Here is a 25824-nt window from a genome sequence, read left to right as displayed (position 1 = left end):
TCCATTTTATCTCGACAGTTTTCTATAGACATTATAACAAAATATCACAAATCTAGTGACTCGAAACAACATTTTTTTTATTTTAGAATTCTCATGCCTCAAAGTTTTTCATTGTAAGAAGGGGAGAATGTAACAATGCCTACTTAAAGATGAATTAAATGAATTTTAGTAGCAAGCCTAATGATCCCTACTTCCTAGTGTTTACACCTTTGTGTTGCTCCAGAAATCAGTTGTGAACTCATCTTTGTGGAGAGGCCTATATCATTACAAACTGCCAACAGTTATGTCAAGTGAGTGCTACATCTTCAGCAAGCCTTAAAAAGACTATAGCATTAACCAAAATCTTGACCACAACCCCAAGAAAGACCTTAAGTCAGAACCACCCAGCTACAGTCATCCCAGATTTCTGAACCTCAGAAATTTCATAACATGATAAAAATTTATTCTTACAAGCTACTAAAGTCTGTAGTCATTTGTAATATAATGAAAAATTTTCTGTAAGTCTGGTTTATTGTAAGAATTATATAAATAGCTATATTGACATCTTTCTCTTCAGAGAAAAATGATTATCTGTTTCTATTTCTATTATTTTTATTTTTACTTCATGTATCCTTTGCTAAGGGAATTTCTAAAACCAGGAAAGAGTAAACCTATTTACTCTGTAGGGTAAGCCTTCCTGTGCATACAAACTCATTAATGTCCTTGGTATTTCCTTGAGGTTCTGCCCATGTCTGGTACTTAAAAGTGTGAGGATCTCATTTGAAATCAGTGACCTCTGCAGCAGAGTTAAACTAAGATTGTGTAGGTTTAGTTTGCCAGGACAGATACGGCCAATAGAAAAATTCATGGAGGAAAAGCACACTGAATAAATTAGAAGGATAAAGTGTTTGTATATGAGTGTGTATGTGTAGACCAAATGCATTAAGGATTCAGAATATTCTGAAGAATTACATTAGGTATTTGATTCTCAGGGCATAAACATCTTCAGAATCTGTTTAATAGGATAATAAGATTAGGTCCAAACAAAACTCAAAGTTTGACTAGTAATTGAGTTGAATTCTACTTCATAATTCCTTACTTGTTGATTTGTTGAACAGATAACTTTTGATGAGTTAGGTTTCTGAGGAACTAATGTTTAGTAAATATTATGGGTTTAAAGTATTGCTTTCAACTTAGAGCAATTAGCACTAAATTAGAAAATATTGCTAGCCTAATTATTTTTTTTTCATTTAAGTAATATAGCTTCTAAAAGTCATGTTATCTGGCACCCGATGATTTTAGACTTGGTTTAATTCCTTTCAAATTCCCAACTCCCATCATGGGGAGAGAGTAAAACAGGTAAATGGGTAAGTTGTTTGGCAGTGGATAAAATCATAAATTAGTACATCCTGAGGTAGAACTATTATACTGTATACCTGAAACCTAAATAGAGTTTAATGTTATTTCACTAAAAATTTAAAAGATAATACAATTTTCAGTTGTCTGCTTAGTTTGACAAGTATTTGAACATTTGTTTGTATGCAAACATTTAAATGTACTTTAGGTTGCTTTCATTAAGTCAACTCCTTTCCTTCACTTCTTTATTTTATACTAAATATAACAGAAAGCAGGTCTTCATATGCTGCATATAAAAAAATACTGATGTGTTTTTTTTTTTAAAGATTTATTTATTCATACAGAACTGGGGAGAGGCCAAAGGTGCAGGGACAGTGAGATGATTCACCAGAGACAGAGTGGGGAGCAGAACAGGCAACCGACAAAGTACACTGGTGAAGGGTGCAGTGGGTGGGTCAGGAGAGGTCTGCCTCGTCATGTAGGTCACCTCATGTAGGGTGGGGGATTGAACACATGATTAAGTGCCTTTAGCTTCTTAATGCTGTGCTTTAACCTGCTATGCCAGCGAGGGCCACTGATGTGATTTTCTTGCCTTAGTATATTGATTTCCAGAAATCAGCAATACTTGAGCTACATTTCCAAGTTTCAAGGAATTACTTTTAAGAAGAGAGTCAATAATTTTCATTTTGGAACAATAGCTTCAGTCATCTTTCCCAAAATGCAGGTAGTGCTAGTGAACTCCTAAGCAATCATTACCAACCAAATGATTATTCAGAGAGATATAACAAGCAAGATGAACTTTGCCAGTTTTGCAAATAACAAGTTTGCAAATTTGTTTCAGGATAACAGTATTCTTAACACAGTTGTAGGCTCTCAAACAAACATAGTTTTGTTAGCTTTTTCTTAGTTTGTTTCCCCCTTCAGTTCTTTTAAGTATGCGTTTTGTTGACTTAAATAATTAATATGCTAATGTTGGGACCTCCCTTGTGGAGAAAGGAGTTTAAGCACAGCATTATGAAACTATAGGCAGCCACTGCAGCACAAATTTGAACACTGGCTAGAGAGGTGACCCTCATGGTGCAGAAGACCGCTCCTGTCTTGCTTGCTGCTCCTCTCAGCAGTGTATTTCAGTCAATCCACCTGTTCTGTTCTCCATTCTGTCTCTGGTGGCTCCTCGCACCCCCCTGCACTTCTGGCATGTATTCCAGTTCTCATATATGTAAATAGATAAATCTTTAAAAAATATATACACACTAATTGTTAATACTTTCTAATAACAAAACACTATTCCATCTATATGTGTATATATATATGTATATATATATCTCCATATATCAATATACATATATATAGCATCTATATATATATGTATATATACATATATGTATATATATAGTGAGTATTGAATATTTATTTTGTGCTGTAACATATTAATATGTAGCATGAATTTGGGCTCCAAACATATTACACATGAGAGATTTCTCACTGCATATGCTATTACTACTATTAGTTGTCAATAGTGCCTAGTCCCCATTCCCCTTTTGCATTGTTGAAAATTATCTTATAAAAGAAAATGGACTTGATTTCACCTATTAAATTAATGAAACTAAAATAAATAGAAATATTAAGGCAGAATCTTCTACATAATGAGCTTTGCCCAGTTCTTATGTAGTCCAAGTGAGTCAATATTTCAGGTTTGTATTATGTTTTTGTCTAGGCAAAAAAAATTAGAAAGTTAAGTAAATGTTAAAACACTTAAGTTTCCATTATCATGACACAAATGATTGGAATGCTACAATTTTATTAAGTCATGGTTCTTACTATTAGTGGGTTGCACTGAATCCTGAGAGTAGGTAGTCAGACTAGTGAGTTATCCCTAAAGTTGATGAGAGCTCTAAATAGAAACAGTGAATTTTATTGAGTAGCACCTACTGAAATTTTTTATTAATGTGCAAAGATAAGCATGATTAAGTGTCCTATAGCTTGATCTTTATTATAATTTTGCATGAAAATATAAATGCCCTGTTTGTGCATTTAGTAACATAACATATTCTGTATTGAGTACCTTATTCAGCATTCAAGGTCAAATTTGGATGGTGTAAAATTTTCCAAAATGTGCTCATTTTGAAATGTTAATATAATAAATGTAATACCATTAAAAAAAACTTCAGGACTAGAACGTGTTTAAAACAAGATAAATCTTATATAATATTGACAAATCAATTCAGTGGTGACTTGGTTAAATTATTTACACTATTAGAATAAGAGGTGGGCTTAACAATTGTTATAATTTATTTATGTACAGGCATAGTACTCTCGATTCAACAATAATCTATAGAAGGCTCTCATTTATTTACATTTGTGTTTATAAATGTTTGTTTTAATAAGGTTGCTATGAGAATATCCATTCTCATGGTAACTATAAAGTATATGTGAAATGAAGGAAGAACACATTGACAGTCATCTATTAAAAACACAAGGATCTGATGTCGGATGAGTGTTTGTAAAGTACTTGGAAAGTTTGCCTTTATTAAATTATATACAATTTTGAAGTAAGCAATATTTCATGAGTTAATTCTGAGGTATTGTGGCTATTAAAGGCAATGGGTTTACATACTTTTATTTTGTAATTCCTGTCATGTACTAAGTATACAAACTATCCTAAAGGTTAGTTTAACATTCATTTTTTTTTTTCAAGCTACAGAAACATATTTTTTTTTTTCCGGATAGAGCATATCCTAGGTATTAGGCAGAGTTTACTAAGAAAATAAAATAATCTTTAGTTTTGAAAATAACTAGAAAATGTTAGCTAACTTACTATATTTATAATGACCTAGATATCTAGAGACATTTTATAATAAAGTCAGCATTTTGACAACTCTCCATGGTATTGTCTTAGTGCACCTTTAATCATGGAAAACAGAACTGTGAATGGATAATGTAATTGCTGTAGCTGGACATAACAAGAGTTACTGCATCTTTTTGATTCATGAAACTGGGTTTGTGTGCTTTTTCCCAACAGTACCATACATTTTAATCTCTTGGTATGCTGCAAAGCAAAATACAATTGCAATTATATGCAATAACTTTTCTAATTCATAGTCATTCCAAAACATTTACAATTTATTAGCTATGGTTAGCATCTTACCCACCCTCTACTGCTATTCCAGCTCCTGTCTCCATCCCTTTGAACATGGGTAGCATGTTTTCCTTTCATACCCCTGTTGCAAAAGAGGTATAAAATACATGATCCTTAAACTTTTAAATATCTTAAAACATCTTCAACTAAAATACCAAATGATTTCTGCATGTCTCTATACTCTTAGATTATAATCTTTGAAAATAATTTAAGGGCCAGAAAAAGATCATTTGAGAAGCACATCCAAGCAGAGATGACAGTCCTTTATGGTCCCCCTTAACAGGAGAAATGGAATCAAAATTATTTTTCATTTAGCAAATTGTAGGCATTTCATTTCCATTCCTTCCCTAGCCATAGTTTTCCCATCTTTCCAAGATTACTGCAGTCACATTCACCCCAGGAATAGGTCAAGTTCTTTCTTACCACAGGACTTCTGCATGGGTAAACTCCCTTGCTGCAATATATTTCTCTGGTCATTTTACACACATAGTTCCTTCTTTTCCATTAGGTTTTGCCTTAAATGTCAACCTTTTAGCAAGACTGCATGTCTACCCTGGGGAAAGAAATCTGTCTTCCCTTGTATTCTTTCTTAGCTCTTGGATTGCTTCCCTCTTGGCCTTCATTGCAGCCAGCAATTACCATTTCTCCTGTGTATTTGGTTTTATTTGTCTTTACCCATTAGAAAATCATCTCTGTGATGACAGGTAATAAATGCCTGTATCATTTACCAATGAATCTCCAATTTCTAGCAGAGTTTGTAGGCTCTTTTCAATATTCAAAAACCAAAATTATTGAATGTAGATAAATAAATTAAAGCCAATCTCTGAAAGCTGGACTTCAGAAGTGCAATCTGGAGTTAATTGTTACTAAGTACACTTGAATTTTAAAATGAACTTTAGCTATTTATAAGAATGGGGTTGCTGAACTTCTCTTTCTCTGCTGTAGTTCCCACACTTACAGAACAGAGGAAGTAATGTTTGCGCTGTATTGTTTATAGTGCTTCTATAAGGACAAATTTAGATAACAGATGCTAATGCACATTAATTTTTTTAAACATAATAGGACAAAGATAATTTCTGTTAAAATACAAATGATAAAAAATTAATACAGTATACAGCAAGAAAACTTGTAAAAGTTTCAGCATGATTTATTTGTAGGAAAGTTAACCCTATTCTTCCCTACCAAAAAATGTTGAAGTGAGAAACCCAAAAATGATTTTTTGATGAAAATAGAGGATGGAGAGATTGTTTTGCAACCCATGGAGAAGCAATTGGGGCCCCATCTGTAACAGAAGGGGGGCACCACCTCCTCTGTTGATACTTGTAGTGTTTGACTCACCTTTAAATAGAGGTGGGTGAACTACCTTGTATCTAGGTATTTCAACAGCACCTGATGAAGAGACTGTCAGATCCAAATTGGGGAGGGGGGTGTGTCACTACAGCATCTGTAGTTACCTATTTTCTGGTTTCCTCGTTCTCCCACGTCTTCCCTATTCCTTTCTAAACTGTAATTGTGTTGCTCTTCAGTCTTAAAATTCATCCTCTTCCCAAATCCACCCCTCCTCCCCCATACAAAGGGATCGGGGATTGGAGGGTTGGATGGAAGAAAAACTAGAACTAATTAAATACCCCAATGATTGTACGCTGAAATCCGTGTTGCTGTACGATAGTATTGCTCACCAAACCGCTTTATTTGTTTATGAACATTCTACTGCGTTCCCCAGATGTAGGTCAGGCTCATCGGAAATACCAGCCACAGATCACATGCAGTCTTCATTATCTTCCAGACCGAGTGCGTTGCCGATTCCCGCACACAGGAGTGCGTCTGAGCTGCACGCAGGAAACACCTGTGCCTTAGGGACACAGGTGAAGTCCCATCTACCTTCCTGAGACTTTCCTTGACTCTTTCCCACCTCCCTCGGCGACTCACTCTTCATTCTCATCTCTCCGTCGTTTTGGACCTGCGCTTCTCGTTTTAACGGGTGCTTTGCCCGCTTCGCCCCACCCTACCCCCCTCCGCACCTCAGCTGAAGACACTGAGGGCTCCACACAACTGGGCATGCCTAATAATCAGGCAAGGCTTGGGCTGCTAGAAGAAAGCGTTTGCACCTACTGCGCTCCCCTCCCTTCTGCAGCTGCTTCCTGCCAGTCAGGCGATCCGACGTGCAGAGCAGTCCAATAAAGTCCCGCGGTTTTCGAGGGGGCCCCGCCTCCTATGCCAGCATCACCAATGAGTGGCTGCTGGAGGTGGGACACGGCCTGTTCCCGCCTCTCCAGTTAAGGCCGCTGGTGTGAGCCGGAGCTCCGCTCAAGTAAGGGACGACCGAAGGGACGGGCAGGTGTGGGCGCGGGGCCGCGCAGCCCGACGGCAGGAGTCGCAGGCGCTCGGTGCATGGGCCACTGAGGACGCGCGGAGAACCCCTAGCCGCGGCGGAAGCGGAGCAGCGCGGCAGCCAGCGCTGCCCCGCGACCCTGCGTCCGAGCGAGCGGAACCTTGCGCTTCGCCCGGGGACGGTCCGAAGTCCGCGCTATGGAAGAGGAGAAATATTTGCCTGAGCTGATGGCAGAGAAAGATAGCCTGGATCCATCTTTTGTGCATGCATCGCGCCTTTTGGCGGAAGGTAGGACTTGCCCTCACAGATGGGCAGCCGCTGGCCGCCCATCTCGCCCGCTGTTTGGTTTAGGGGAGTGAAGTTGGGGAGGGACGGTTGTCTCTGCCTTCGCAGAAACTGTCTCCCAGAAGATGCTCGCTTCTGAGCTCTGGCGGACAGAGCCCGCTTTCGGGGCTAGCAGCAGTGCTCCGTTTCTAGGTCTTAATTTAGGGAAGACCGAGGCTAGGCGAGCGAATGGAAGCGGTGATGTGACCTGTTAGGATCGTTTGTAGAGAAACCATAAAGTGTAACGCGGTCTCCAGGGGTATTTTCACTTCGAGGAGGGAAGGGGAATCCGTTTGGAAGTAAATGGTGATCACTCTAGTGTTCTAAGAGCTTCTTAGCTGCACATCAGCATTATTTTTTTTTCCTTCTGGCTGCATTTTGGAAGTAATTTTGATGCCTGTAATCCAATTAAGGCTTTCCTATGGGAAGTCTTAGAATTAAACTGGCTTAGAGTATGAATGTTGTCTATGTTTGCTTTTGTGGCCGAAGCTAAAAAAGTGCTGATAAATTTATTTGAAGTATGATGATTGGTACTCTGAGAGATTGCTCCCTGAGAATACTTCACAATTGATTAACTGTTTTACCAAGTACTCATTTTCTTTCGTGTACCTGTAATATTAATAATTTCATTCCTAGAGAAACATATGTCTTTTCTTTTACATTGCTTTAAAAGGTTGGTTACACACACACATACAAACTTCTGGCAGGATCGAACCATATTACTCTATTTATCTTAAAATAATGTTATCTGATTATCAAAGATACCCACAATATCTGTGGTACCTACACATTCCTTTGAAGAAAACCTAGATCATTTTTTTTTTTTGTAATGAAGGGTTCATTAATAATGAATTGCTTCATCATCAAATTGACTACAATGCAATTCTGTAGCTTAGATTGTTATACTTATCTACAGCAAATCTAAAAGTGACATCCTCTTAGTGCCTCATCATTAAAAGATCTGTTTCATTTTTCGAGACTGTTGTGAATGCAAGGAGAAATTCTGTTCCTCCATGTATGATTCAAATAGACATTAGATTTATTTTAAAATTTCTCTATGGGTTATTCACAGCAAAATAGTGTAGAGTGTTTAAAATAGAGTGTTTGCATGCTAAACGATTAAGGACAGATAAACAAAATATTGAATGTGTGAAACAAGAAACAACTAATATTTTTTCAGGGAATGATTTGATTTTCTAGAAGACTTAAGGTGTGTAAAATGCAATGATTATGATTATGATTACTACTTTCTTGGCTACTCCTAGAAAATACTGAAGTTTAAGTGGAAAAGTAAAGTTTATTAAAAATTAAGATCTCCCTCTACCTTATAAAAAGTAATCATAACTATATAAAATAATAAGGATATTGAAAGTTAATAAGTTAACAAATGCTAAAATTGCTCAAAAAGATTGAAAGAATATTTTCATCTCAAATCTTTTATGTCAATGTATCTTCAAAAGTGTCTTCATCTACTTCATATGTCTATAAAATGAAGAAAAATAAAGACTGAAAATTCTCTCTGATCTTCTAAGTGGAGTTTTTTTTGGGACAACATTTTCAATGATTCATTTATCTCTTGGTAGTTTTAGTCTGCTTTTGAAAGTTACAAAACTAAAGAAATTCATATGAGAAACTCTTAGCAGAGTGCATAAGTATTTCTGCCAAGGGTGAAACAGTCTGAAAATGCTATACACCTGGTTCTTTAACATTTTGAATTTCTCAGCAACTTGATTTTTTTGATACTTAGGAACATGTTTGGATGTACCTTGTAATTTAATTTTTTCCCAGTAGGGGGAAGCATATCCTGCTTTTGTAAAGAATTAAGAGGAAAAAACGTCTAAATAAAGCGAGGAGCATCTAAGTAAGAAACAAAGAGAGATGCCTAAATTTCAGAGAAATCATAATGAGAAAAAGAGAATGGAAAATGAAATGTTAGTAATCTTGGAGTGTATAAAAGGATTTGCAAAAATATGTACAAAGTTTGAATGAATTCTTTAATTGTACCTGGGGCTCTTTATATGTGTTAAAGAGTAAACATTACTGCCCTTTGGGATCCCTAAGATATTTTAATGTACATTTTCTTTGTAGATCATTAATTATCTTCTCAGAGGCCAGTGAAAAATATTCAAGTTCTGTTACAAACCTCTATAGGAGAGTAATGTTGAGATTTTTTTTTCTCATACCTGGAAATGTACTGGTTGAAGGCAATGGCTATAAATAAACCTGACATAGATATTCATTTGGAGGAAAGGTGCACAGTGAGGTACATTTTAGTCAGTACTGTGCAGACAGTCTCAAGACTGAGTGAGTGATAAAAATGATCCAGATGATTCAGTTCTTCAGAATGCTTTTCCGGAAGCTGATATATATAAGGGTAGTGATGTAAACCAATGAGCTTTCACAATTACTTATTTTGCCTGTTTGATTGGTGATAGATGCAAATCAGTGCTCAATTCAAATACTTTGTTTAGAATTAAAGGCCATAGGTTAAAAGCACTACTTTGTTGATTGTTTTTTAATTTTTATTTTATTTCACTTTTTTCTGCTATGTGTTTTCATTAAGAATGATTCTGAGACAGCTAAAGGAAGACCCCAGACATTTTATGTGCTTGATTGTTACTTAGAAAAGAACTTGAATAATATGGTTTGAAGAGTGTTTATTAATTATCTGGTTAATTAAAATAATTTTCCTCCTGTGATCATAATATTAATTATACATTTGTAATGGAAGGTGCTTTTGAATATGATAAAATAGCAAACTCAGCATGATCCTTAAAGTTCCACTCAGCCTCTGAATTTGCTTGCCAGATGAAATTAGATGAGGTTATTTATATCTATGCTACTTCTGGGAAGTGCACTAAGATATGAATCCAAATACCTGGATTTTAATTCTACTTTTGCCTAAACTGAATCATGGTAAATGTCCTTTCCAGGTTTCCCTGTCTCTCAAATTAAGGATTCACATTAGATTATCTATATATTTCTTTGTAATTCTAATTAAGTTTGAGACTACTGTTGATGCAAAGGAGTGAATATATTTGAAACTTTTTTCATTCCTTCCTAGTTACTGATTACCAATACATTGTTGCACTATAATATGTTAGCGTTACATTGTTTTGGGCACTTGGGACAAATGTATATTCTTAGGTCTACTAAAATATTGGCTTGGGTCTAAATATGTATATGTCTGCAAATATTTTTGTTTGCAGTCCAGCATGTTTGTCTGACGTAGACGTTTTTCACATTTGTAGACTGAATTATGATGATTCTGTAATTTTAGGAGGATTAATCCTTTCTCAGTTCAAAGTGTTTAATCCTTTACTTGGCAAGATTTTTTAACCCAAATTGTCACAAATACGTGGTGACTCCATCCTGTCTTGGTTCGCTTATGAGAGATGAACTCAAATATTGCCAACTGTCCCAACAATTTATATGATTTTTGAAAACTTTATGTGCTTTTCTTAAATTTTGTTGAAAGTTTGGCCTTCCATGTAGGATTGTCCTTCACATTTGTAGATAAAGATGAGCTTTTAAAACATGAGAGAAACAAGGATTAATAGTTACCACAGGTGATGATTTGTAGTGACTTAACTACATTTAAACTCTAAATAAGGATCAAAAGTTAGATTGTGTCATGGTGATATTTTTGATAAAGTATGGTGAATTCCTAAAGTAAGGTAATTTATTATAATGTTTAAAATCAACTTTTGATAAAAAATAGTATTCATATGATTGTTTCTTTGTTTAAAAATAATCACTTTTTTTCTCCCAATAAATTTGGGAAAATTGTATTTATGTTTATTATCTATAAGACAAACACTGGCAAAAGTTAATTGTAATGGGCCTGTGATTTGCAGTTAAAACACATTTGTGCTATATTGGAAAAAATTATGCTTTACTTTAGTCCTGTTTATTTCAAGGTTGATTCCAAACCTCTTCAGACATCTTTATAATCCCACATGTCCTTCACCCTTAGCAGCTAATTTTGACCTTTTTTGCTGTGGGAGATCTATATACCTATTAGATGTTTTTCAGGCTCCTATCAACTAAAAAGCATCCTATGCCTCTTTACTATTTACATTCTGATGAAATGTAAATTTTTTTTTTGTTCAAGGTTGACTTATTCTGCAGTGTCCTCTACCCTAATGCTTACCAATCTTCACATTCTTAAGTATCTTCAACTTCTTCCTCCCTCTCTATCCTTTTTTTGTAGCAGACTATAAATGTGTTCCACAGTAATAAAAAAAAAATACTTGTTTTACTAGAAAAAGTAATAAATATGATCTTTTTTGAGTATGTCAGATAATGATGGGTACTAACTGACTCAGAAGAGGGAGCTACTGAGAGAAACACAGTAAAGCAACTTAAGGAGAAGAAATTTATTTATTTTGAGAAAAAAATGACTAAAGTATTAGCTACTTCTATGAAATATGCACTCTGATTCAGAGCTTTACCTAATATTAAAGGAAGGTACTATTGTCTGTATTTTATGGGAAAAAGATAATGAAGCTAACTAGATGATAATATCTTCAGTTTGGATATTTTAGACAATAAATCAGCAATTAAGTAATGTCCAATTATAAAGTGAAAAAGTGTCAAATAGCAACCATTAAATAGTGAAACATTAAACGATATTGAAGAATATAACTTATTTAAAGAAATACCAGGCTCTTTGAGATATTTTAGAAGAGTTAAATTACAGGTTACTGTAGAATAATTTTCTTTAAAATAGTTGTCTCCAACAAATGTACAAAATTTTATTTTATAAATTTGACTTACATGCAGCAATGTACTCAACTATATAATAGAAAGCTATAAAATGCAAGTAGCATATGAATAAGTACATACTAGGGTATGTAGCTTATATGTTTAGGTATGTAAATGTTATAAATGAGGAAAGTTAAGTGACTTAAATTGAATGTAGGTTCATTCATGTCTTTGGATAAATCTAAAGCTTCATTTTGGTAGGTAGCCAGAAGCTGCCTTTTTTATACATCCAAATATGATAGAAGAGGGGAATTTAGGAATTGTATGAAGATGAAAGCACATTTGATGTGCTGCGGCCGCTGGCATTTTATTATAAAGTATTATTTTGTAATGGATTTCAGGGTGTTTCAGGGTATTTTTTGCATTAAGCTAGTATCCTGAAATTCATGAAATATTGGAAATCATACCTATAAAGAAAGCCTGATAGATTAAACCAATATATGATAATTAGGAGTGAGGTAATGGACATACATGATTTTGATAAGCACGTAGAATGAGTTGCTGTACACCAAGTAGTTTCTGATTAAATGAAAGGAGTGTGAAGCATATACTAGATATAGGTGGTCAATGAGAAACAGTATACACTCAGTTCCATTGATTCTTAGTATCTGTTCTCTGTGTTATAGGCTTAGGTTGAGAAGGGGTTAACAGTTACAAGCAATTAAATTAATAATTTCCAGGGGACCTGTGAAATCTATGATAAGAAAAATAGATGATACTTTCCGAGTCTTGGGTTGGGCACCTAAAGAAGTATGCATGAGGTCCTGGAAGGCTTCATGAAGATGGTGCATATTAGTTGTGTTTTCACCAATGGGTAGGATATGTTCAGAACTCAAACAGGGCTATAAAAATTAAACACAGGGCTATGGTGTTGGCACATGGGTGATTTGGTGATGGGAAACCCAGGGGGATTGCAACTGAGATGGAAAAATGCATAAAAATATGTAAAAATAAACTATTATAAAATTAAACAAAAAAATAAACACAGGAATAGAAAACAACATCTCAAATGAATGGAAAGAAGGAAATTATTTCAAAAGGTGGGATACATGTACATTTGGAAAATATAATAAAGAAGAAAATGTCTTGAAAAGTGGAACTAAAGAGAGTGGCAGAGGCTTTTCTTGTAAACTGTGTTGAGTTTGGACTTTATGCCCAAAAAAATGATAAATCTTTTAAAGATTTTCAGAAAGGACAGGTGTGGTATCAGAATTTGACTTAAAGCAACACGTGGCTTTACAACTTGTGAATGGTTTCAGTAGATACAGAACACCAGCAAGGCCATAAGACATCTAGTACCGCTGATCTGGAGAGAAATTATGGTCAATTTCAATTATTGAATTGAAATAATGAGACTGTGGAAGTGAACAAAGCTAAAAAGAAATTTAACAAGAAAATGTAAAGGATCAAATTTTGTAGAGGAGATGAGAAAAAAGGATAGTCAAAGCTGTTGTCTAGGTTGCTCCATAGTAGTTCCTTTCATGGTGATGGGCGTTTCTGATAGGAATTCAAAGGCGGTTAATTCTGAGTTCAGATGGATATATTCTGAGCATGTAGATGCTTAGATACTGAATTATTGTGAACAGAAGGGGATCTGTGAAGGCAATTGTTTAGGTTTCATCAGTGATGGGATGCTGGTGCCATGGGTAGAGGAGTTCACCCAGGGAGAACAGGGAGGGTGTGGTAGGAGGGAGACATCATATCAAGTCCTGGGAAGCATCAGCATTTAATGGACAGAGAAAAGTGGTTAGTAAAATTGACAGAAAGGAGTTTCCTACAGATTGGTGGGAAAGATCAAGTAAATATAGCATCAAGTAATAGGAATAAGAAGGATTTGGCTAATATTTTCAAATGCTGCTGAGGTCAAGTAATAGCAATAGCTCTAATATATCTGGCAACAAAAAACACTAAAAGAGGAACTGGAGAAACCTCTACTTTCTTCAGATTGAGGAGTAATTAGAAATTGAGATCATGAGAGAATTAAGTTAGAACCCTCTTCCAAGGAAATCAACTGCATAATGGAGGAGAGCTAGGAGTATTTAATATGTTGAAACATATAAAATAGATGATATTTAATCATTTCTACCTAAAAATAGCAATTTTATATGTTTTAATTGATGGGAGAAAATAAAATGTGATAGAATTCACCTGAGAAAGAGTTGACAGCAGCGCTGGTGGATTGACTGAAATACACTGCTGAGGGGAGCAGTGGGCAGGACAGAAGAATTCTCCTGCACCACTTGGGTCAGCTCCCTTGCCAGGGATGAAATTCCTTTTGCAGTGGTTGCAGATAGCTTCACAGTGCTGTGCTTTAACCCCTTACACCTCCAGGGAGGGCCCTGTCAAATAGTTTTCTAACCAATAATGTATGAAAACTAGTTTTTTTTACTCCCTCACCAACAGTAGAAATTCTGAATCTTTTCCACTGCAGCTATTTTAGTGTTTAGAAATGGTAATTTATTGTGGTTTTAATTTGCATTTCTTTGATGATTAATGATATTGAACATATTTTATTTGTTGTTTTCCCCATATATATGTGTTGTTTTATTTGAAATGATTGCTTAGGATGTTGACAAATATTTAATTAGATTATTGATTGTTTTATTGTTTTAAAAGTAATTTTTGTGTTCTGAATGTATACCCTTTGTTAAGTATGTGTATTGAAAACCTTCTAATGTGTGTCTTAGCTTTTAATTTCTTAAATGTCATTTGAGGTAGAAAAGTTATTAATTTTCCTGAAGTCTAACTTATCTTTTTTTTTTTTATGCTTAGTGTTGTGCCCTCCAGGGGAGTTTTTCAAGTCACAAATGTTTTTTCAGTATTTCTTCTGGAGACAATATGATCTTAGCTTTTAGATATAGGCTTATGTTTCACTTAGAAGTAATTTTTATATACAGTATCAAGATAGTGTTTTTTTTAATTTAATATCCAGAATCATTTGATGAAAATATTTTTCTTTGCTCATTGTTGTATTTAAGGTATTCAAAAATGTAATGTATACATACTTGGTAAGGTATCATACACATAAGGTATTGCAAAAAGAGGAACATAATGTTTAAAGATATTAAGATTGTACAGTGTTAATGCTCTGCATGGCTGTTCCAATATGAAAAGAAATGCTGCTTGAGATCATAGCACAGCATGTTTATATAGTGCTTTAAAATAATATATAACTATGAATGTTTGACTTTCCCTTAGAAAATATATATATAACTATGAATGTTTGACTTTCCCTTACAGCAATATGAGTATACTTCTCTTACTGTAACAGAGGAGAAGACTAGCCAGCCTAGAGGCCTTGGTGTTTACTGAATTAGACAAATATAACATTCTACCAATAGATAAGCAAGGTATTTGCTATTAATGACAGGTGGCAAAACCTAGTAAAACTTGAGAAATTTCACTGTCCTAAATAGCAAAGTAGATTCTATTGTCACAGGACAGTATGTACATTAAATATTTCAGTTAAAAATAACTTTAAATTCTCGGTTGTATGTTATATACATTTTCTATGTTTTAAAGGGTAAAAAGCATGTTATACAGAAGCAATATAGTGATTTCATAGAAGAATCCTTCTCCTGGTAAAATAGACATACCTGGAGATGAGCAACAGAGACCTACATCTGCATCCACAATGCTAACCCACTTATATTTCTTGATTGTCAATGGCATGTTAACTGCTAGCTTTGCCATCATCATGAAATGTGACATAAAGTTTCAAAATTGCTCAAGGGCATAAGTTACTGTTGACTTTACATTAATCCCTAAAACACAGGTACTACACCACTATCATTAGTAAACACATAGGTACTCATCATGTCAGCACTAATAACCAAAAAGAAGATTTAACACTGATTTGGTCTGACAGAATAGATCAGTGCTAGCATCTGACAAGATAATTCTCCCTGGAGTAGTTTTATACAGTCAGGAAGGCTACTCCCTGAAGGAAAGTGAATGTATGGGATTTAGAAATAGAAATAGAAAATTTGATTGCCTTTGGACATGAAAAATAAATAGGGGTGCCATCAAGTGATCCAGCAGAATGCAGTGCTGATAAGGACTTCCCCCAGGGGTGTTTAGAACCACCTGTAAATAGTCATAAGAAAAGGAAAAATGACTCTTGTTTTTCTCAAGCAATGAATTATTGATAGTTTATTTAAAATAAATGTTTTGATTAGATGACCTGTGAATCTGCATTTTATGCCATTTAATAAATTTCATAGTATTGAATAATTCTTCATGTTGTCATAAATTGCAATTTGAAATTTATCTAAACATGCAGTTTTGTAATATTATTTGAAATTTATCTAAGCATGCAATTTTGTAGTATTTGATTTATATTAAACAGTGGTATAGAGATATTTAAATACTTAAAAGAAAGTGTCTACTTATATATGTCAAAGTTTAACAATATTAGTGCAAGATCCATATTGGGTGAATAGAATAGTCTGTAGTACGTCTCTTTAGCCTTAGTGGCTGATTTTGTCTTTTTTCAAATTTGAAGAAAAAAAAAATGAAAACCTAAATGCAATTCATTTTCTAGAACCTAATAATTGATGTTATATGATGATTTTTAAAGGTTTGTTAAAACCCCTAATATGTTAGAAACCTAATAACCATCTTCGAGAACTGTATTACAACCCCTTTCAACTGACTGAATGCATTCTATAAAAGCAGACCCTGAGATGATTAATGAATGTAGAAACTTAAATCTACTAGTATTAAATACTGGTGCTGCAATTAATGAAAAACTAAAAGCAAGTTTGTTAATCTCTAAACAGTAGGCCTTTTTTTTAGTCTGAATATTTTTGGTCTAATTATAATTGCACATAAACTTAAAATGCTGATACACTGTATAACGTTAAAAATAATCTTTTTGTTCTCAAACTGTTAATCCTAGGAGATTCAATAGGAGAATAAATCATACAGATATTTGTGCTATTTTCTTGCTATCTTCATAATATATGGTATGTTGTGATAAATATTTACATAAGATGTACCCTGCATTCATTTTAGGTGGTGTTAGGTCCAAACTTATTGAGCATGAGATGCATTATGTTTTACAGTTTTCTCCTGAAGGAGACCTTGAAGTGAATTTTGGAATAGAAGTAACTTATTTGGAGCTGATCTTAGGATATGGGGAAACCTGTAGAAAAGGTAGCCAACTTGCTTATTTTCAAGCAAGTTACTACCATAGGCAATTGTTCTTTATTACATGGGGAAATATAGTGGAGCTGGTGTAAAACATAAAAGCAAGTGATAAAAGAGCAAAGATATTTACACCAAGTTTCCTTTACTATAGATTGAGAACAACTGTAATGGAACAGTAATACCCTGATGCTTGAGGGCAGAAAAACAGTCTGACACCCACTATCAGCCCTTAGGTGAGAAATATATAGGGCCTTCCTACCTCACTAAATAGGTAGGAAGATGGTTTTTCTACCCATTTTCCTCCAAACAACAAATGGATAAACATGAACTGAGCTGTTGGAAGTGGCTCATTGTATCCAGAGGATGAAGTGTTGATAGATAGGCAAGCTAGTATACTGTAATGAACAGGGTGCTAGAAAGTAAGATTCGTTAATCCATTTTTTCTTTTACTTGTATAGGACACATAACATGCTAGAGTTCATTGTGAGTTAGAAGAATTCACTAAATAGGTAGGAAGATGGTTTTTCTACCCACTTTCCTCCAGACAACAAATGGATAAACATTAACTGAATTTGGATGTACCTCCATTGAAACGTTTCTATATGAATGAACTTCAGAATAATGCTGCTCTGTATTGAACTGAAGCAAAATATTGTAGCTGCCTGATAACAGCCTGCCATATTACAAATCACCACTTGCAAGGTTACACAAGGTACCTTTAGAAAATGCTAAATGAATTACTTCAAATAGCATGTTTGTATTCAAAAAGGAAATAGCTGGTAGTTTGGGAGTGACAGTCTTTTCTTCTGGTTTCAAAAGGCCCATTGCCATGCTTTTTCTTTTCATTTGCTGCTGGGAGCTGAAAGCCTGCAGTGAACAAGTGAATAGAAGATATTTCTAATTGAGAAAGAAAAAAAAAAAGAATTTTTGTGAAAAGTCACAGGCCTTTTATTTTACTATTGTAACATTTATAGGCTTTCAGGTTGGTTAAACTAAATGTAATTGAAAACATAGCACTTGGCTACTTCATTTTCTTAATCTTTCCTCAATTAACTATCTTTTTAAAGTAAAAGTCTGATCCTTTTTAATCCTTCTTTGTGTACTCAATCTGGTAGAGATTCTATATAACTGCTAATGATACATTTAAAAAAATATATGTGAAGACACACCCATATACAAGCATACAACATGCCATATAGGGGAAGTTTATATATGCAAACACACTTGCACAAACACACATCTGTGATAGTACTGCATTGTTGTTTCTGTCCATCAAAGTTTAAGCTAACTAATTAGGAAAATTGGTTTGTAGTTGAGAGAAAATAGCTGCTCTTTCAGCAGCATGCAGAGACATTTTTTTTTCAGTGATCAATTTTGTCCTATCCCTTATCACTTAATGACTTATATAAGCAAGATCAAATAAGTTCATTTTTTTTGCCTAAATAATATATTTGTATTTATCATAATACAAAAAAAAATGTTCAGAAATGCTTTATTCTTTATTGTCTCCTAGTTTATTTAATAACTTTTAAGTAAAACTTTGAGTTTACTTGTAATCTGAGATTTTGTGAATCCAAGTTCATTCTGGATTTATTGTGGCAATCACTTCCCAGTATATACAAAAAATCTAATAATTATGTATATACCTAATACTAATATAATGTCAAATGTTAATTATATTGCAATAAAAAATCTCTCTCTCCTGGTATTAACCAAAGTGTATATTTCCAGTTACTATCCCTCTGAATCTATTGTATTTTAGAATTATGGTCGTATTTGATTTTTTTCTTAAGTTTATTTATTTTCTTACTCTATTGTTAATTTTTGAACAGTATTTGATTTTCCCCTCAGGTATAGTCCCGAGAGTTCCCCTACCCCCACAGTACACCTGATCCATTATCATGGTCTCTTTTACACTTTCTTCTTTATTTGACCCTCTCTTACCTCCTCCCCTGAGTTTGCCTCAGGCTTATGGTCAACTTACAAGTTTTGTCTTTTTCATGAGCCTTTGTTTGGTCTTTATATTTCACATATAAATGAAACCAACCAATATTTATTTTTTTCCTTCTTATTTCACTTAGCATAATCCATTTCCTGTCTTCATATTAGATAACTTGACTTATTGTTATGATAAACCTTACTGGACAAAGGTGGGAGTTGACAGATTTTCACCTGTTAGTCATGCGAAATTATATTTGTGAAATGTCTGAAAAGAAATTTCTAAGAAAATCTGAGTGTTACATTGTTTTTGGTACTTTCTTTACTTTTATACTTTGACTCTCATAAGAAATGGGGAAAAATAGACTCAAACATTTGAATGAAAGGGAAATAATGAATTAAAATGGTAGATTAAAAAAGGTAACTTGATCAATTCAGTGAAGTCAGATTTATTTAATTATAAGTTTATCTATGTATCTCTATATATCAGTATTGCAATGTCAATCCGTCATGTTTCACAATAAGAAGATAGCTCAAAACTGCTAACAGTTCTCTCTATATTCTTAAAAAAAGAGAAATGTGGCCCTCCCTGGTGGCACAGCTGGTTAAAGCACAGCACTAAGAAGCTAAAGCCACTTCTGCATGAGTTCGATTCCTGCCTGCCCGGGCGGTGACCACATGGCGTGGCAGACCTCTCCTGACCCGCCCGCTGCTCCCCTCAGCAGTGTACTTCATCAGTCTGCCTGTTCTGCTCCCCACTCTATCTCTGGTGAAGCTTCTTGCTGCCCCTGAGCCTCTGGCCTGTACCCCAGCTCTGTATGTACAAATAAATAAAATCTTTAAAATAAAAAAAATTTTAAAATTAAAAAAAGAGAAATGTGTAGAAATAGAAGATGAAAACTATTGAAAAGGAGAAGAGAATAAATTAAATGTAGCCTCAGAAAGCCACCAAATTTAATTTGTATCATTATGTGAATAAACTTTTTCTACTGAAATAAATGTTTTATTAAAGTACATTGAAAAAATTGAGCACTGAATATATTTCTTTATGTCTTAAGAATTTTTGAAGGAAATAAGTTTATAATAAGAAATTTTAGTATGACAGGTCCTTACAATCAGAACCATTTGGCAGGTCCTGAAACATTGATAATTGTTGTTTTTAAACCTGGCATTAAAATATGGAACATAAAGGAAACATGGTAAAGTTACCAACTCATATTTTTCAAAAAAAGTTACTACTCAATTACTCTTACATTCACTGACTTTTTACTACTTGATTTTAGATGATTATAAAAAATAAAAGGCTAATAAAAATGGATACTAGATTTTAGCCAAAAGGATGAGAAGTAGTAATGGGAGAATAACTGTTGTTAATATCTTCTATCTATTTATTTCCTTGACTGGATAATATTAGTTTAAATAAGAGATGATGTTGTTTAAGTAAGAGATAATGTCTTCCTATTGCATTATGTACATAATTATCTGGTTGAAATTTATATTTATCTTTTAGATAGCTATTTTTTTAATTCTGTCTTTTTTAAAATGAGCTAATATTGGTACATAGCACCACATATATTCAGAGATACAGGTTCACACCTCTTGGATATATGTTACTTCCTTGTGCTTTTATTTATTTTAGAACAGTTATGTCCTACCTACAGTTTTCACCTTAGGGTTTGTATTATGTCTGAGAAATTAAAATAGTTTGTGATTTGCAAAATTTTAGACAACTCAGCATATGGTATGAATTAACTGTACATGTTACTCTATAGAAAGGATATAAAACCAGAAGTTTGGAGCATGTTTCTATAAATTATTGAATATGAAAATATAATTAATAGTATGTAGTAAATAGAAAATATTATTTAAGGAAACACTGTTTCATAAATAAAACTTATTTATTATAAGTAATATACATTACTTATATTCTCTTTGTAAAGTGATTGTCAAAAATGTTTCATGTTTTAGAGTGGAGCTGAGAAAAATGAATGGCAAAATATGACACAACTAGTATTAATATTTCAGTTGGAAAGAAGAAACTATCACTTTGCTAAACAAAAATCCAAATTGCAGTGCCCCTTAAGTGTGAATAATATTTATTTAAAAAAATAGGTTGCAACTAATTTTGAAAAATATTTTCAAAAGTTTATTTGATAATTGAAAAGAATGAGTTGATATAATAACATCCTGCTGGGTACTAAAAATATCTGAAAAAAATGCTGAGTTTTTAAGCTTGTGAAACATTCTATACCTTGTGCTGAATTAAACATTTATAAGAAATGATTTGAAAAATCACTCTACAAGTAAATGTGATGTTTTTCTATGGAAATTCCCTAACAATGTTTTTTAAAGCTGGATGGACAAACAATATTTACCTTAAATGATGTAGAAAGTATGAATATAAAATTCTAAGTTACAAATGAGCCCTTTTAATTTGCTTGGCAAATACAGTATAAGGCAGTATATGAAAATCAGACTTGCTTCATGAAAAAATTATGTTTATACACTTAAACTTTGAGTTTTTGATTTTTTGCCCACAAATTTTAAACATGGGCATAATGGAATGTCACTGTGACAAGATAAAGCTGAACAAAGCACCAGTTTTTGTGTGTGTTTGATTTTAGAGAGAACATTTTCTTTTTAGAGAAAATTTTGAATGTTATATATATATTTGGCTAATTTCTTAACTAATATTAGTTTAAACAGTGATTTGTACATACTTATAGATAATTTTTTATATTTTACAGTTTAGTAATTCATTTTAACAGATATTTATTGAGAATGACAATATTAGAGTATTATGCTAGATGCTCATACACAAAGATGGTTAAGTAATGCTTTCTAAAGCTGAGTAAGCCCTTCAATCTCTCAGCAATCGGAATGTCAGAATTTCAGATGGTGCTGGGTTAAGTTCCAGTTAATACTGAATGAATTTCAATAAATCTTTGTTAAAAAACCCTGCATTTCAAAATCCTGTGATACCTTTTATATTTTAAGCTATTTCTTTTTTACTATTTAAATATTGATTTAAAAAAGGCTTGACTTTGTTTAGACATGATTAATACAATGACAAATCTAATAGTATAGCAGAAAGTAAGTTTTAATGCAATTTCACCTAGTTACATATACAAATGGAATATTTTTATAATGTGATTGATTGGATTAAATGATATAAATGCATAGTGAGCTCTAAAGTCCTTAGCCCTTATGTCTTGTAGTAAAAGATTATTGTATTTTCAACAGAATTTGGACATTTGAATCTACTTACTCATGCATACCTACTGCAACTTTTTGATAAGAGTAAAAATAAATGTAGAGTTTAAAATTTTCATTTTAAAATAAGTACATAAAAACTTCAAATGAGAGAAACACTCAGATCTGCCCATGTGTTGTAACATCTGGCATTCATGGGAATTTGGGAAGAGAGAAAAGCCTTGTTGTCAAATAAGTGTTCAGAAATATCATCCAATTCACTGTCTACTTAATATCCACAAACAAAGTGGTGATAATGAGCTTAGAATTAGTATTTATTGGATTGATTTGAAAACATAGATATTTCAAAAATTCCAGTTACTATCAGCCTGTCCTTATGAGACAAGTGATTTTTAATTTTTCAGGTTATTTTTTTGTGTGTGTGGTATAATTTGGTTTACCTAAAAGAGTAAAAAAAAAAAGACCATTGTTTGCTTTTTACTTTAACAATACATGCTGGTTAACTTTTCCACTAGTGGAAAATAGTTTGTCCTCATATTCAGAGTTTTATTCATGTTTATACTGTGCTAATAGGATTATGAAGAGCACTCATACATCCTTTAATTATAAATTGTGAATAATGATTTGTGGTATCCTTTTAGGAAGTGGTAGCACATTTCTCATGTTATAAAATAAAGCTAACTATTATTTGCAGCTTGTTGAGGCATGTGGGTTTCATGATGTCATCATTAAACATACTGCTGACAGCCAATTCTGATTTTCTATCCCAGAACTCTAAGTAGGTGCTTCATGTGCCTTTAGAGATTTAGAGATAATTGAAAGTAGAACAGTTGACAAGGACAAAACCAAGAAGAAATTTATGGCCTATGAGTTAAATATTAATTATTTTGGTTAAAAAAAAGGAAACTATTATAGATACTAAGAAAGAGTAAAATCATTGTATTTTTTACAATTTAAATACTATTACTACTTTAACACTTTTGTTTGGAACCCCTTTTATTTTTACATTAAAAAATTATTATGGGGGTTATTCCTGGTGGCACAATGGGTTAAAGTTCAGCACAATGAAGCAACCTGCAGCCACTGCAGCAGGAGCTCAATTCCCAGTTAGGGAGGTGACCCATGTGGCACAGGAGACCTCTCCTAACCTGTTGCTGCTCCTCTCAGCAGTGTATTTCAGTCAATCTGCCTGTTCTGCTTCCTTCTCTGTCTTTGGTGAATCCACTCATCCCTGCATCACTGGCCTATACCCCAGTTCTTGTTGCATAGATAAATAAATCTTAAAAAAAAACAACAACTATTATTATGGATAAGAAAAGCAAGTACACCTAGTTAGTTAGTACTCTAGAGCTAAAATGTCTTGCCAAATGATTAGATATCAAGAAGAAAGAATTTTGGTTGTGTAATAAGAACATAAAGTCCTTGAAATAGGATATGGAAAAACATAGGCCTACACTAATTCTTGTATCAATTGTTGCTAGATATTTTTTTTTCTCAGAAATGAGTATTTCTTAATTTTTCCCATTCTCACTAATTTACTTTGGTATTACACTTAGAGATTGTAATTAAAATTAATGCGACAAAAGCAATATAAATGTAAATGCTCATACCTAAAGTTCGAGGAAATCTCTAACCATGATCAGTGTTGGTCAAATCTGCTGGCAGGAGAATGAAACTGTTCTTAAAGTGATTTTTTCCATAGAATTTAGCTTCAAAGTCCCATGAGTTTATCTACAGTATCAATCTTAAAAGAGGTGACTGGACATTTGAGGTAAAAAGGCCAGATACGTTTTCTTTGGGCAGAAGAAGAGAAGTGGAGATCAAGGACTGGGTGGAAACTGCTCAAGAATAGTGTGGAATTTTTGTTTTCTTTGAAGCAGTGAGAACTGACACAGTGAGTTGGTTTAGGGAGAGTCAAAGGATGGCTGCCTCTGTTCCATGCAGTTTAAACATACAGCATAGCTCAGACTTCTTTGAAACCATTTTCTTTTTTTAAGAAATATTTACTTATTTATGAATATAAAAGTGAGTTAGAGGTTTGGGGGGTGAGAGGACTCAACAGAGACAGAGCGGAAAACAGAACCAGATCTATGAATTAAACTGCCAAGGGAGCAGCAGACAGGAGAGGAGATGTTTGCCACACCAAGCAGGTCACCTCCCTGACTGGGGATAGATACAGTGGTTCCCCTCCTCACACAGATTAGACACTAGGAAATGCAGAGATCACTAAGCACAATCCTTCATCCCGATAAGAAAACCTGATTGTTTAAAGCACAGCACTATGGAGTGATTGCCAGACATTGCCTAGTAACCCTGAGAAAATAAATAGCGTTTACTGCCTGCAAAAGTGTGCTGGGATTTCCAGTCGTGGAGGCATGAGGGAATTATCAGAAGATGATCCATTTGCAGTCAAAAGCTTCTTGTTTATTTTTCTCATTTTATAGTGACTTTCTATGCCATCAATACTTTTGCATCACTTTACATAGTTTACCTTAACATTGTGCTTTGTATTAAGTCAATACTCACTAACCAAGTTTCATAATTCAAGGGGGACAATAGCAACAATAAATTTTTATCACTAATATTTAGTGCACCAGGTACACTGTTAGCACTTTTCCTGCCTTCTTATGTTAATAATTTTATGATACTGTTATTATTGTTATGCTTTAGTAATCCTGTTGCAACCTGTTCTTTCAACTGAGTCAGAAGTTTTAGAAATTAGAGCATATTGTCAGCCTTCTTCAAACTCTTAGCTGCCTGTTGTGATGAATGGAATGGAGTGTCTGCATCATGTATGGCTTACATTCTGCTCTGTTATCGGGTCTGATCTCTTATTGTCTCACCTTGTGTGACACTACTTTCATTCCACTGCTCATTTCGTTCCAGTGGCCTTGGTTTTCTTTTCCTTGACTAGCTGCTGGCTCTTTACTGTGTTAGGAAGCTTTACTTCTCTGGGAAAGCATCACCACTCCAGAACTTCGCAGGACTGATTACATCACATCCTCGCCTCAGGACAGAATGGTCTCCATAGCTGGTTAAGTCAAGGAGACTTCCTCACTCTCCTCTGTCCTGTTATCATCCTTTTTTTTTTTTTTTTTTTTATTGAAGACAACCATCACTAACTTAAATTTATTAACTTCTATCTTTATTGCCTGTCTCTTTATTCTTATTGTAAACTCTTGTAAACTCTGTAACTGCAGAATCCTTTGTCCCTTTGGTTCACGATTCCTATAAAAGAGCTTGGAATATGTTGAACATTAAAATATTTTTTGAATGAATGAATGTAGTTTTAAAGGTTAACAAACGTGTCTGTGATCTTAGAACTAGTGTACTGATAGATCTCAGCATATCGGAATATAAGCCTACTGCTCTCTAGGTAGTAGGACATATAAAAAAACATGAGCAGCAACAGAAACAAAGCTGTGATCTAATAGCTTTTTTGACATTTGTTTTATTTTTACACCCTTTATGCAAAGAAGAAATGTCATATTTTACTTCCTATTGTACCTTTAATTGCCATGTGTATAACTTTCTATTACCAGTGCTATTCTTATGGTCAATTATTTCAGTCTCTGTAAAAAGTTAGAATTTGTGGTGCCTGCACTATTGTGCATGGCTGCTAATT

The 25824-nt window shown here is 33.8% G+C and overlaps 1 protein-coding gene across 3 annotated transcripts in view; it reads left to right on the top strand.

The window, feature by feature from the left end:
- Window positions 1-6728: 6728 nt before the first annotated feature.
- The window catches only part of KHDRBS2 (KH domain containing, RNA binding, signal transduction associated 2), a 429412-nt gene continuing 410316 nt past the window's right edge, over window positions 6729-25824 (top strand). For 2 of the 3 annotated variants that reach the window (XR_001145205.1, XR_001145208.1), the window contains exon 1: window positions 6781-7094. Coding sequence is in view for 1 of the 3 variants with exons in the window: in XM_004673598.1 (XP_004673655.1) it covers window positions 7004-7094 (91 nt within the window). In the remaining 2 variants the exon portion in view is untranslated. Of the gene's footprint in view, window positions 7095-25824 lie in introns of all 3 variants that reach the window. The other variant, XM_004673598.1, reaches the window with a different exon arrangement.

The sequence above is a fragment of the Condylura cristata genome, unplaced genomic scaffold (genome assembly GCF_000260355.1).
Source record: "Condylura cristata isolate star-nosed mole 26May11 unplaced genomic scaffold, ConCri1.0 scaffold00001, whole genome shotgun sequence".
Taxonomy (NCBI): domain Eukaryota; kingdom Metazoa; phylum Chordata; class Mammalia; order Eulipotyphla; family Talpidae; genus Condylura; species Condylura cristata.
Note: the sequence above shows the minus strand (reverse complement) of the source record. Positions and strands in the feature narration are given on the sequence as shown.